At 39.6% G+C, this 13,171-nt stretch overlaps 3 protein-coding genes across 5 annotated transcripts; 1 reads left to right on the top strand and 2 right to left on the bottom strand.

Annotated features, from left to right (window-relative positions):
• Positions 1-255: 255 nt before the first annotated feature.
• tmem43 (transmembrane protein 43) lies at positions 256-5,508 on the bottom strand. 2 transcript variants are annotated; one of them, XM_088309932.1, is made up of 12 exons: positions 5,359-5,508; positions 4,481-4,621; positions 4,199-4,333; positions 3,200-3,294; positions 3,048-3,106; positions 2,829-2,898; positions 2,687-2,757; positions 2,454-2,581; positions 2,333-2,383; positions 1,948-2,049; positions 1,752-1,869; positions 256-848 (listed from the first exon to the last, which is right to left on the bottom strand). In XM_088309932.1, the coding sequence occupies exons 1-12, from the start codon at positions 5,374-5,376 to the stop codon at positions 646-648; spliced, it is 1,191 nt and encodes a 396-aa protein (XP_088166058.1). In that variant the 5' UTR covers positions 5,377-5,508; the 3' UTR covers positions 256-645. The 2 variants fall into 2 exon arrangements, with proteins under 2 accessions (XP_088166058.1, XP_088166059.1); XM_088309933.1 differs by having other exon boundaries at positions 3,048-3,097.
• A 297-nt stretch (positions 5,509-5,805) lies between these two features.
• Positions 5,806-9,627, top strand: LOC148327496 (rab GDP dissociation inhibitor beta-like). 2 transcript variants are annotated; one of them, XM_088308671.1, is made up of 11 exons: positions 5,810-5,971; positions 6,578-6,685; positions 6,770-6,866; positions 6,961-7,095; positions 7,320-7,515; positions 7,593-7,721; positions 8,451-8,550; positions 8,647-8,818; positions 8,902-9,046; positions 9,219-9,273; positions 9,354-9,627. In XM_088308671.1, the coding sequence occupies exons 1-11, from the start codon at positions 5,930-5,932 to the stop codon at positions 9,495-9,497; spliced, it is 1,323 nt and encodes a 440-aa protein (XP_088164797.1). In that variant the 5' UTR covers positions 5,810-5,929; the 3' UTR covers positions 9,498-9,627. The 2 variants fall into 2 exon arrangements, with proteins under 2 accessions (XP_088164795.1, XP_088164797.1); XM_088308669.1 differs by having other exon boundaries at positions 5,806-5,971; positions 8,451-8,818.
• Positions 9,628-11,100: 1,473 nt separating this feature from the next.
• Positions 11,101-13,144, bottom strand: ndufaf3 (NADH:ubiquinone oxidoreductase complex assembly factor). Its single transcript, XM_088309489.1, has 5 exons — positions 13,017-13,144; positions 11,869-12,064; positions 11,729-11,795; positions 11,544-11,644; positions 11,101-11,351 (listed from the first exon to the last, which is right to left on the bottom strand). The coding sequence occupies exons 1-5, from the start codon at positions 13,103-13,105 to the stop codon at positions 11,244-11,246; spliced, it is 561 nt and encodes a 186-aa protein (XP_088165615.1). The 5' UTR covers positions 13,106-13,144; the 3' UTR covers positions 11,101-11,243.
• Between the last annotated feature and the right edge of the window lie 27 nt (positions 13,145-13,171).

Raw genomic sequence — 13,171 nt, 5'->3', positions numbered from 1 at the left:
ACGTGTTTGGTGTGCTCCATTGACAAATCCTTGTGTGCACCGTGACAACGTGCACGATGAGACTGGAAACTCAGTTTTGTTAACACGCAAAATGGAAACTTAGTGTTTTGTGTAATAAATTACTTTGTAAGAATCTTGCTTCTAGCCACTGATGTGACAAACTGCTAGGATGCAAAAAAACATTCAAATAGGATTTTGAAAGATAAGCATAAACATTGCTGGAAGTTCAACAAATGAATTGCACAAGCGCTCCTCTACTGTGAGCCGTTGAGGTTGATTTATTAATCTTCAAGTAGAACCCAACACAACAGTGATATGTCGAAACAAGTTCATACAAAAGTCTTTGGTTTTGTTTTTTCTTGGGGGGGTCAAAGGAAAGACATTTTCAGAGACGATACATAAGTGGTGGAAAAATAACCAAAGAAGAAAGCAATACATTAAAAATAAAACGTGCTTCTGCAACAATGTCCCACTGTCGGACTACATTAGCAACAACTAACAGTGCAAATATAGCAATTTTACTACCTTAAAAATACTGTGGATGTTCGGCTAAATTGCAATTTTTTTTATCCTGCAATGAAAGGTCATTTCAAGGCACCCCGAACTGCTTCGCTGCTCCGGTGAGCATCACATCCAGTTCCTTAGTCACAGATGCTTTTTGGCAGGGAGTCGCGAGCGTGCGAGGAGTACAGGAAGAAGAGCCAAAGCGCCCAGAGCAACTGCAATCAGGGGTCTATGAAAGAACCACCCGGCTGCGATGGTGAGGAGAGAGAGCGAGGAGGACACGCAAAAGGCGAAGATCTTCAGCCCCACAGAAACGAGGTCTCTCAGGATAGGAACCCAGTCAACTGTGGACACACAAGCAGAGAAATATTTTAGTGGTACATTTAAAGGGCCACAGTACATCATAAGCCTAAGTTGTGCAAGTTGTGGCCCACTTTTACAGAGGTAAACAAGACAACATGTTGGCACACTGTGGTTGTAACAGTAAACTAGCTAAAGGCAGTAGTACAGTCATAATCACAATATATTTTTGCATGAAAATCACATAAAGTACTATTTATTCAACTACCAGAACTCATCTTGAAATATAACTTGAAAAAAACAACCTGATAAAACATTTTAAACAGTAAAACATTAAAAAAATATATTGTCAATAAAAAATGTGCATCTTGGCCTCTTGGGGGCAGTGTGTTGCCATGCATGCATTGGTTACACGCTTACGATAACATGAGAAAGTACAAGACACCTTAATTTGTTTCTCACAAATTAGGAAGAATATTTGACATTGATTTGTGTTATATTATCTGCCTGCATGCGTTACTAAGGCATTTGTGTATGAATACTCATCATTTGAAGAAATATCACACCCGGAACTCCATGCTAATTTCTTATTAGCATGTCAATGGGATTATGCACTTACTGCTAGCATTAGCACTAGCGAAGTTTCTAAAACTAAGTATGTCTTTTGATTGGAAAAACAATGAGTTTAATTATTTTCAGCTGTGTGTTTAGTTTTACAGTTATCTCAAACAGGAGTGTCATTAAACATGTTGAAGCATTCATGGGAAAGGCAGAATAACACGTGAGTGTGCTTTCACAACAAAGTAACTTGTAAACCCACTGCATCAGATGGCACATTGTTTTTCTACGATTATATTGTTTTTACGTTCATGAGAATCCCAAATGAAAATCACGATTATATTTCAAGGATTTACCCAGCCTTAGTGTATTTTGTAAGCGAGTGTTACCCAGTGTGTAGATGATACGCATGGTCAGCTGAATGGCAAGAAACATGAGGGCCCATCCCGCAGCTCGGAGTCCCCAAGTTTTCATGTTGTTATGTCGCTGTTCCCTCGCAAACACTTCCTGCACATCACATGCAGAACATTTCAGATCAAGTTATTTTGACATGTGGGGAGGGGGCGAAGTCCAAGTCCGACAAACCTCTGCTGAGAGCTCCTCCAGATACAATAACTCCAGAACGTCTCCTGACTTGGTTTTGAAGGGTAAAAGCTTCTCTCCACTCTGCTTGGCCACAATGCTGACCTGAACAGTTATTTATTTATTTTTGTTACGTGCACTTCAAAATGAGGGACACAAGATGTTCAAAAGTATAACACAAGGGTACTCAAATACAAATTTAGAAATTTCTCCCATTTTTTCCCCCAATGATAGAAAAGGTCAATCAAAACATGTGCCATAATATTGGAATGTTCAAATGAAAATGAAAGAATGAAAAATCCTTCACATCCAAAACAACACAAAATAGGAACTAAAATTAAATCAAATTTCCATTTTGACTATCTCACATCTTCAAAACTCAACTCACAGTTTCACCACTGAGTCCCGCGAAGGAGAATCTCACGCGGACATCCCCAACCTTCCAAAGTGTACAAATGATGAATTTAAAGGGTGTGTGTGTGTAAACCAGATGTCATCAAGGTGCTCACCTCTGGCCTGTGTGGCTGCTGAGTGTGATAGAAATAATCATCCCTGATGGTGAGGAAAGGGTCCGAGTCGGAGACCGTAAAATCCTTCAAGCTCAGTGTCCGGAAGTTATTAATCTGTTCCACCAGCCCTGGGGAGGAGTGAAAGTCATACCCAACCATGTGACACATACGGTACAAAAATCACAGTTGTATTTCAGCACTGTGTTAATGCCACCTTGGTTCTGATTGATTACCATTAGACAGGGTGAAAGGTCCAACTTGGACTTGAGGAGCTACAACTGTAACACTCTCAACCGCCATGGCACTGAAATGCAAAGATTGAATTAAATGTCTCCTGTGGTATGAAATATTTATTTTATGAGAAGAATGAAGCACCTTGGGTTCTGGTGACCAATTTCTCTATCAAAATGCCGACTGCTGACCAACTCTGCTTTCCATTCAGTGTCTACGGAAAGGAAATTTTAAGTAAAAAAAATTATAGATGGCAAATGTTTCCTTTATGCAGCAACACAGCGCGTTTGTGATATTTAAAAAAAAAAAAAAACATTTATGATCCAAATACTTCTGCACTTAACTTTATTTCCAACTACTTACTGTATGTGTATGTAGTCTCGGTTTTGGTACTGCCATTCTCTTCATAGTTTCTGAAATTACTCATACAAGGAAGAACTCGGGGATTACAACTCTGAATTGAAGACAAAAAAATGTTGAGGCCTCACCCTGCTAAATGTGTTGACAACACTCACTTGCTCTCCCGGTACTCCACCCATTGATACATCTCCACCTGCCTCTTTAACTTGACAGCCTGCACTGCAACTCTGTAGTTGGGGTCATGTAAAGGCTGTACGTGCAAAAACAAACACATAATAAAATCCATGCAAAGTTACAGGACACGTACACGTCTCGGTCACTTTATTAGGTACCATTGCACAAGTTAATAACTGCATTGACAAATGTGTCTTTACAAATGAAATATTGTTTGTTTTTTATTAATTGAGAGGCGGGAGGTAATCACTTTTTTTTAGGCATACATGAAAGGGCCTATCTGACAGAGTCCATTAAAATTAAGCATTATTCCAAGAGCAAAATTGAGATATTCTTTATAATTCAGCTTTACATTTTTTTAAGTAAGTAGAATTACACAAAAAAAATATTTAGGTGAAACTTTGTGGAGGGATGGCATTAAAAAACAAAACATAAAAAGCTGTTATCTTCCAGAATGCAAATGTTAGAGTCCTGTCTATTCTGAATATAATTTATCATTTTGCATAAACAAAGTAGTAATAGAAATATTGGTACCCCTTACCGTTTTCCACATTTGTTAGCCTAACGTATTTCATCATTGCCATTTCCTGCCACAGTATTGACAATGCACACACTGCTGACTGCAGAAAGCTCCAACCTCAACAAAGTGCTATTAATTATCTTTGTATCTGAGTATTTTTTGACAGAGGTCCTCTTTTGGCTATCAATAGATAGTGTAAGGGAACCTGATCATGTACCACCTAAAAAATGTCTGGATCAAGAACTACCATCATGACCAACCAAAGTTTTCATCAAAAAAAAATTTTTTCATCTGAAAAAATATATTCAATATTACTTTAAGGCACTTTAACTGCTACGCAGTTTGAAAAATAACCCTGTGCCCTGGAAAATAAAACATACCACTAAACTTGTACCTCATTTTGAGGATCACTGGCCTAATTGATAGTAATCATAATGAGAGGTGATGGAGTCAGGACTACCTTTGAGGTTTGCAACGATGCAGAAAGATGAACCAAGCTGTTGTCATGCTGCAGGTCAAGGCTCGCAAAAGTGTCCAGTGACACCACCTGAGCGAGTCCTTCATCCAGGGAGCACGCAGTCTGCACAGCCCGTCCCTGAAGCGAGGAACAAACAGTCCATAACTCATCCATCCAGTTTCTCTAGCTTGTCCTCTATGGGATCACAGCTGAGTTTGGCCAAGTGGATGGGCACATCTTGAGACTGGTCATTCGAACTTCAGGCTGTTCGGCAAACATACTCACCTCATTGGTGAAGAGAATATATATGGAAAGGAAAAACAGTCCAACGCCAACAAGTGTTCCTCCAAATGTGTCACTTAATCTTTGCAGGAATCCTGGATTTGTCTGACTCCTTACACGTTTGTGTGAGTCACTGCCTGAAAACTGAAACGAACTATGTAAGCGCAACTCTAAATTAACCACTGCGATGAGTAAAAAAAGATGACACCGGATGAAAAGAACCAAAATTTTAGCTGTAAGCCAGTGACAGGTCTAAAACTCATTTAGTAAATTATGCATTGGAAAATAAGAGAGCTAATAATTTTAAACTGGAACTTTGCCAAAACTAGATGTTTGCTCTGTTATGCGTTTTTCACGCAAAATTAAAAAAAAACAAACATTTTATCTAAGTTTGTGTGAGGGCAAACTGTCTGCCCTGCAACAATTACACTTTTTGCTTTTGCTCTGTTCTCGCTTCCGACACTAGTTAGTGTTGTTGTTCCACATGTAAATGACATAAACGTCGCGTCACATTATGAAACTATACATACTTCTTCAGGAGATGTCAAATAGAACTGGGCACATAAACCTGAATCGAGATCAACTTAAAGCTCCACAAAGAAGAAGTAGAAGCAGAAATCTTGACTCTTAAGCTCCCTCGCAAGTCAATTAACATGAGACCAACTACATTGTATGTATGTATGCATGCATGAATGTGTTTATTGAGTACGCCGAAAGTTTCTTCTTGACACTTGCTTGCGTCATAAACCGATAACGTCTTCTAATAGGCATGCAGCAGCAAGCTTGCATGCTGACAAAAGGGAAATACCAACTTAACTACATCATAAATTGTCATTATCGATGAATAAAGGTAATCGCAGTTTTGAATGTGAACTACTTACTGTCGTCGCCGAAGACATTTTAGTGACAGCCTAGCAAAAAAGACAGGGATGGTCACGAAGCAACCAGAAGCAACAAACTTCAACCACCAATGACGTCATTTCACTGCTTCTTCTTCTTGTTCATTTGAAACACGGTTGGAAACCAGCATTTCAGAGGCATTACCGCCATCTAGCGGTTATAGCTTTTAGGGCGGCTCGATTTAACAAGTACCGCACACGTTTGCAGCTTGTTCAGCAGTATATCGTGATCAATTTTATCCAACGCTGCAACGAGATCCAATAAGACTAGCACTGAAAGGGTCTGTTCAGTGTTCTCTCTCTTTTTTTGAAGGGGTTTGGTAACACACTTTTTCAATAACATTAAAAAATTATGATGGACGATGAAACACGCACACACACAGACGTATGCGCGCGCGCGCGCACGCACACACGTACACGCGCGCGTGTTCACGCACTCACGCACTTGCACATTCACACGTGCATGTGCCATTTTTAAGAGGATTACTGCAAATCAATTAATGCCACTTATCATCCTCATGGCATTCAGTCACAAAGAGGGGAGACTGTTAAAATGCAGGAGTATGACGTTATAGTGCTTGGAACTGGTCTTAAGGTAAGGGCATTTTCTGTTAAATATGAACCTGTGGTCAGTTTGTAGGTTTGCAATTTGTATAATTTCAACCTGGAGATGTCGATTTAGCAGTTTTTTTTTTATTTCTATATGTATGAATACACTAAGCAACAAACTTAACTGATCATCTCACAATATTACATCAACAATTATGGTCAAATATGTACGCTCCAAAATGAATCGACAACAATCACTTTCTTTAGGTGTAGAAAGCAGAATTTCATAAGATGAAATTTGAATATTCACCAAAAACTAGGCTGATCAGAAATACTTCCTGCTTCATTTTTGGTATTTCAACTTTACACCATCTCAAACAACAGTGGAATTCCATCTAATATAAACAAGAGCTGGATCAAAACAAATCACAAAATAGCGAGACCGTGGACCTAGAACCCACGATGGGTACATATTTACTGCTCTATTTTCAGCAGGCAGTCGCTACAGTGAGTTCAAATTCAGACAATAACTCAATGGGAAAAAGGGCATTCTGATTTTGATTCTGATTCTGATTCGAATTTTCATTCTGAATCTTATAATGCAGGTTCTAAGAGAATTTGACTTTATTTGTCCTTGGCTTGTCTCCTGCAGGAATGCGTCCTTTCGGGTTTAATGTCTCTAAATGGCAAAAAGGTCCTTCACATCGACAAGAACGCTTACTGTGGAGGAGAGAGTGCGTCCATTTCTCCCCTAGAGGAGGTTCGCTCATCCAAACAGAAGCGCATACATTGCAGCATTATTTCTGTTGATTGCTTAACCGTATGTTTCAAATGATATATTTAGCTCTACAGGAGGTTCAAGGTTCCTTATCCTGTCACATCTTCTGGCCGTGGTAAAGAGTGGAATGTTGATCTTATTCCCAAGTTTTTCCTTTCCAATGGTAAGGCCCTGTTATAAATGGTCTTTAGAAGAGACATTTGGGCATTTGTTGTATTTCATATCAAATGTTAATCCTGTGTGTGTGGTTGCATTAGGTGAGCTGGTGAAAATGTTGGTGCTTACTGACGTGACTCGCTATCTGGACTTCAGGGTGATAGAAGGGAACTATGTGTATAAAGCTGGAAAACTGCTCAAGGTCCCCGCCACTGAGGAAGACACGAATACTTCAGGTCAGCTGATGGACTCATTATTGATATGACATGGGCACGGGGTGAGCATAATGCTGCGGGTTCAAGATTCATTTTTATCTTAAAAAAAATGGAAACTGGGAGTAGATGTCGAGGAGACATCATTTCGAAGCACAGTCGGTGTAGTTAAAACTGGGAGTTGATTACAATCGCTTTTGATAACTATCTACAGTATTGGTGTGAAATGTCTTCAACACATTTTTCAGATCTGATGGGCATGTTTGACAAGAGGAGGTTCAGGAAGTTGTTGCTTTTCGCCCAGAACTTTGACGTGAGAAAACCTCGCACACATCATGACGTGGACCTGGACCAAACCACCAGAGATCTCTTCTCTCGCTTTGACCTCGGACTGGACGTTGTGGAGTTCATAGGTCACGCCATAGCCTTGCACAGTAGCGAGAGGTTGGTCACAAGTGGTGATCCAAATGATTTTTTTTTTTCTTAAAATCAAATCCAATTTATCCTTGTCTATTTGGTAGTTATCTGGATCAGCCCTGTGTGGAGACCATCAAGCGGATCAGATTGTACGTCGAGTCTCTGGCTCGCCACAACAGCCCGTATCTCTACCCTGTGTTTGGACTGGCAGAACTACCTCAAGGATTTGCGAGGTAACTCTTTAAATTGATGTTTCATGGTATGGGAAAAACTATTGGGACACATTCACCATAAAAAAAAAAAAAAAAAGTAAAAGAGAGTTCATGACGCCGAGTGTTCTACTGGATAGAGGAACCAAATTCCCACAGACACAAATTCTACTGTAAAAAAAAAAAAAAAAAAAAAAAAAAGCAGGATGAACTAAAAATTCCAAGCTAACAAACGTCGATAAATTTTTAAGTTGAACAATTCAACTTAATATTTTAAGTTTTGCATCCAGAGACTGAACTAAACTTTAGCTAAATGTACGAAAATTACAACCAGGGTTTGTGTGCACGTTCATGCTGTTGTCCGCTTCAGCTTGTATAGGTGAAGAAGCGAGTGGCGAGAGGTTTTTGATTTTGTGAAGGTGATCTTTGTTTTTGCTCATATGAGCTCACATTTGATCATGCAGCGTGAGAAAACAAGCATTTATACAATGCTTGCCTCCCTGCTGTGATGTAGATAGCTCAGACGGGAAAAAAATAACAGGCAGAGCTCCAAAAACTCCAAAAAGACCTTTCAATCACAACAAAACCTTTTAGGGCGGTGAATTTTAGAATTGAATTGATACTTATTATATAAGTAAGTTAAATTGCTGTTTTAGCCCTCACAAAATACAAGCTCTGTTTTTTACAGTGTAGTTATTATTGTTCAGAATCTTGTGACCATACTTGGCCTTTCATCACGAATGTATGCCTCAGATTGAGTGCAGAGCATGGAGGAACATTCCTGCTTCACCGAACGGTGGATGAGATCGTGTTAGACAATGGCAAAGTGACAGCTGTCAAATCGGAAGGAAAGGCAAGTGTGCCGCTCTTGGGAATCGCCGAGTGGCCACGTGCGGCACCTCATGTTTTTTTTTTTTTCTTTGTTCTTCTGCTTTTTGTTGTTCTCCAGTTGTTCCAATGTAAACAACTCATCTGCGACCCCAGCTACGTTCCCCACCGAGTGCGGAAAGTGGGGCGTGTCATCAGGGTCATCTGTTTATTAAATCATCCCGTTAAAAACACACATGAGGCCAAATCGTGCCAGATCATCATCCCACAAACACAACTCAGCAGAAAGTCCGGTGTGTTGTCTTACAAACGCAACTTATGCTTCGTTTCGAAATTGTACGTCACAATTGCGATGATGCCTGTGTTGTGTATGCAGACATCTTCATATCCGTCGTATCCTACGCACACAACGTGGCCTCGGATGGGTTTTACATTGCCACGGTGAGCGCAGCTGCTGAAACCAACCAACCAGAGAAAGAAGTGCAGCCAGCCCTGGACCTTCTGGAGCCCATCATGCAAAAGTGGGTCAGAACTCCACCGACATATTAAGACATATTCACACTGTCTAACAATTGATAATGTGCATTGATTTCAATTTCAAATGTGAGGAAATTAACTTTGCTGTGTTCTAATAAGTTCAATGTGCCATCCTCATTGATGTGATTTCCTGCTTGTTTCTTTTTTTAACTCAAGATTTGTTTCAGTCAAGAGACTGCTTGTTCCCAATGATGATGGAAACAAGAGTCAGGTACCAAAAAGTTTCCTCTTAGTTAAGGGTGGGGCGAAGAAGTGAGAGTATGTTGACAACTTGTGTTTTTTCCCGCTCAGATTTTTGTGTCTCGCTCATATGATGAAAGCAACCACTTTGAGAGCGAGTGTGAGGACATTAAGGACATGTACCGTCGTATCACTGGCACCAACTTCTGTTTCGCTTCGCAGAGGCATCAGTCACGCAGCTCAGATGAAGACTGACACCTTCATGGATAGACTTGTTCTAAATTATGATTATTTATATTTTTTTATTCATCATGTTTCTGTAATAATGTCCAAATTAAGTCTGTGTGAAACCAGAAGCGAGACAAATAAAAAACATGACTCATGACCATGATTAAGTAGTCATTGCTTTGTTTGCAAATACTGTAAATAATTTGACTGTCAGTGGAATGTTTTACCAAATAGCTGAAAGCTTTGAAAATCAGTATATTGACACACCTATTTCCATGCATAACCATATGTTAATTACCAATATCTAGAAATAATACATATTTGCAAACAGCGTGCCCATTTTTCTGAAGAGAATCTGGTTTCAATAAGTGTAACCATCTTCGCAGCCAAGGGGACACAAAAGGGATTTCAAAGGCCTCCATGACGACTTGTGCCCAGCACACAAAGACTATCGTCTGGCGATGCGATGAATGCAGAGGATTAATAGATTCTGTCGGAGCTTATGTGTGACAAGGACAAAGCCGTTGAATGATGTCATGTGCTTCACACATACAGTGGTGCTGCAGGGCAACCCTAAGAGGCTTAGGCAAGTCAAGGACAGTCGAGTTTAGAAATTATTTATAAATACATTGCCTATTAGAAATGCATTTGTTACTTCACTATTTGGCAAGTCCAAGCTGCCGCCACACTTTATAAGTAAATGTGTTAGCCCTTTATTTGGCAAGTCCAAGCTGCCATCACACTTTATAATGATCTATTGTGGTAGCTTCAGTGTTTGGATGAGCAGTGCTTTCAATATTTACAAGGAATGGGAGCACTCTTAAGAACTATTTTATATGTAACAGAAGGCTCACTATTTGGCAAGAAGAGGTGACACTCATTGTTCTTCCCAAATGACTTGTATCCATTTAGTTTAACAGTGTTAAACTAAATAAAAGTAATAAACTGCAAATACGACCATCAACATTGTAAAGTTCGACAACGCACCCATTGTGTGTAAGGATTTTTTTTTTTTAATAAACAAATACGACCAATGTGATATCTATCTTGGCAAATATTGACAAGGGCCTGTGTACAACCCAAATGCAGTAGACCAGATCACAAAAATAGTTGGAATGCACTTTTAATAACTGCGACAAGTGCAGAATCAAACAGACGAGCAGCAACGCAGCTAACTTCGAAATCTAGTTTAGTAGTCTTTGAAGATTTCGAAGACAGCAAAGTCTTGCAAAGCTCTGACCGTAATCCACTAGACAGGAAAGCACACAATTTGTTGTCGTTGCAGAAGAACACCAAACACAAGTTTAAATATATAATTATTTTACAAGCAAAAACTCACACATAATGCCAGTAGCAGTGTCTTGCAAATGTTCAGCCGATTTCAAGTGTTTTTGTTTTTTTTTCAAGCAGCGACGTTAGGTCAGGGGTCCTCAATCCTGTTCCTCGAGGGCCGGTATCCTGCAGATTTTCCATCTCTCCCTGCTGCAACACAGCTGATTCAAATGATCAGATAATCAGCAAGGTCTGCAGAAGCTAGATAACGATCGCTCAGGTGTGTTGCACCAGGGAGAGGTGGAAAACGGGGAGGACACCGGCCCTCGAGGAACAGGATTGAAGACCCCTGTGTTAGGTCATCTATTTCTTTTCTCAGATGATGGCAGATTGGTGAGTCTGCCTTTGAGAATCTTGGTGACTAAATGACCCAGGCCAGAGAGGATTCATGAACCTCTCGTGTCCGGAAACAGTCCTCAACTGCGTTTCACGAAAGGTCACCTACTCCTGCTTCACCGTCAGTTCTGTGCTGGTGGACGGAGGGATCAGACCAGCAGCTGCTATTCTGTTTTCACCTATCAGGAAGTTAAAGGTTGCACACGCGTTTGGCTGAAAAACAAAACAGTAGAGATGGAAAGATTATTTGGATATGACATTAGAAACGAAGTTCTCTACTTCCAATCTGAAATTATATAAGACAATGAAGATGCATAAAGAAAACTGTGATTAGCGTTCAGGGGAATTTCTAAAATTTGAAAGGAATGAATAATATAAGCTTAATTAATTACAAACATTTTTTACCGTGTCTTGCACCTCCACTGCGATGCCTTTGCGCTTAAGTAGAGCTAAAACTGAGGGATCGATGCGTTCGAGTCGTGCACCCGTGCCCAGGACGAGAATCTCTACAAAAGTAAATTAGGAGACATGACCCGCAATATCATTAGTATATCATTAGAACTTCTTCGTTGATAAACTTGAATTGTTACCTATTTGGGGGACAATCATATGGAATAGCGACACACTTTCTTCTGTGATATCTTTAGAATTCCCAACCTGGAAAGTATGTAATATTTTTCCTGATGACAATATCATGTATTAAGTGAAGGATAATGTGATTTTAGAGCACCTTCCACTGCAGGATGGACGGAGGGATCACTGCACAGGGTCCAAAGACTTTGTTGCCATCGATGTTGAATCCTTGGGAGCTGTAGTTGAGGATCATGATAGTGCTTCTTGGTTCCTTCTTCATAACCGACACTGTGGTACGCTGATACATCTCGTCATCACTAGGGCCCAACCGGTGTCCCCGGCATTGAAATGGACTGCCAGAAAGGTGGCGACAACGGAACCATTGCATACGTAAGAAAATTTTTGGCACGTTATTACAGGAGTCATTGGAGACAAAATTACTCTGGATTGAGTAATTAATTATTTGTATTGACATGATAAAATTTGACTTGTAGTACAAAACTGAGAAGACCAGGACATTGTGTTCGGTGGCCATGCAATGTCGTTACTTTCAACTCCACCAGATGGAGCCAGAAATATATCAGGTATCAAATATTGTATATTACAATGTACTGTGCAGTAATACTGCATTGTAATGATTATGACTGTGATCTGCAATAGGACACACTCACATGCATATGGATAATCACATTTAAATAAAATAGCAACTTTAGATCTACTTAAATGGAGGAGGAATTCAAAACAAGGGAAAGGTCTAAAAAAGGATAGAGCACACAATTTGACATACATATTATTTGAACGTAGTTTAGTCATAATGATAATAGTAACAAATGAATCTCCATGGTTTTTTTTCAAATGAGATTGCAGATTGCAGGTCAATGTAGCGATCCATCGCATTTCTGTTGAGTTAAGGCAATCTTTAGGATACGTGCAGCAAATTTAGATCCAGTCATTTTTACTCTACATATCTGACGGCTCACATTGATCCAACACAACAAGATTTGTGAATAGAGGTTATATGATTGCACTTTAGGAGTTTTTGTGTCGTTGTATTTTTGTATTACAATTATTTATATAAAAATAATATTTATATTTATTTAATATATTTTAATATATTTTTCAGTTTTTCCGTTACCCTATAATCGCCAATATGAAAAATATGTATTTTTTTAAAAAGTCATTGAAGAGTTTCATAACGAGACGAGACGAGTTCCTAACAGGGGAATGACAAAATCACCAGTGGAGTTTCATTCTTCCATGTGCCTTAAAATCTCAATAAAATAATTGAAACAATTCCATTTGTACCTGAGGAAAGTCGGCGTTGTTCTGGACGAGAAGATTAACCTAGGTAATGATCTCTGACTGAGGATTTTGGCACAAACTACACCGGCCATGTTGACAGCAGCGGGAGGGCGATAATCAGTGTGACACCGCAGATGTCTTCCGGTATTGTGTAAGGC

Source organism: Idiotropiscis lumnitzeri, chromosome 11 (assembly GCF_059441095.1).
Source record: "Idiotropiscis lumnitzeri isolate Australia: NSW breed Sydney's pygmy pipehorse chromosome 11, RoL_Ilum_1.0, whole genome shotgun sequence".
Lineage (NCBI taxonomy): Eukaryota > Metazoa > Chordata > Actinopteri > Syngnathiformes > Syngnathidae > Idiotropiscis > Idiotropiscis lumnitzeri.
Note: the sequence above shows the minus strand (reverse complement) of the source record. Positions and strands in the feature narration are given on the sequence as shown.

What these genes read in the sequence shown, in the direction of transcription:
- LOC148327496 (XM_088308669.1), top strand. Translation starts at nt 5,930, where the DNA reads ATGCAGGAGTATGACGTTATAGTGCTTGGAACTGGTCTTAAG. An exon ending in CCATTTCTCCCCTAGAGGAG is followed by an intron (nt 6,686 to 6,769) that starts GTTCGCTCATCC and finishes TGATATATTTAG; the next exon opens with CTCTACAGGAGGTTCAAGGT. An exon ending in CTACCTCAAGGATTTGCGAG is followed by an intron (nt 7,722 to 8,450) that starts GTAACTCTTTAA and finishes TGTATGCCTCAG; the next exon opens with ATTGAGTGCAGAGCATGGAG.
- tmem43 (XM_088309932.1), bottom strand. An exon ending in ATATTCTCTTCACCAATGAG is followed by an intron (nt 4,334 to 4,480) that starts GTGAGTATGTTT and finishes TCCTCGCTTCAG; the next exon opens with GGACGGGCTGTGCAGACTGC. An exon ending in GCGTATCATCTACACACTGG is followed by an intron (nt 849 to 1,751) that starts GTAACACTCGCT and finishes GTGTGTCCACAG; the next exon opens with TTGACTGGGTTCCTATCCTG.
- ndufaf3 (XM_088309489.1), bottom strand. Translation starts at nt 13,105, where the DNA reads ATGGCCGGTGTAGTTTGTGCCAAAATCCTCAGTCAGAGATCATTACCT. An exon ending in ACAACGCCGACTTTCCTCAG is followed by an intron (nt 12,065 to 13,016) that starts GTACAAATGGAA and finishes CCTTTCTGGCAG; the next exon opens with TCCATTTCAATGCCGGGGAC. An exon ending in TATGATTGTCCCCCAAATAG is followed by an intron (nt 11,645 to 11,728) that starts GTAACAATTCAA and finishes TTACTTTTGTAG; the next exon opens with AGATTCTCGTCCTGGGCACG.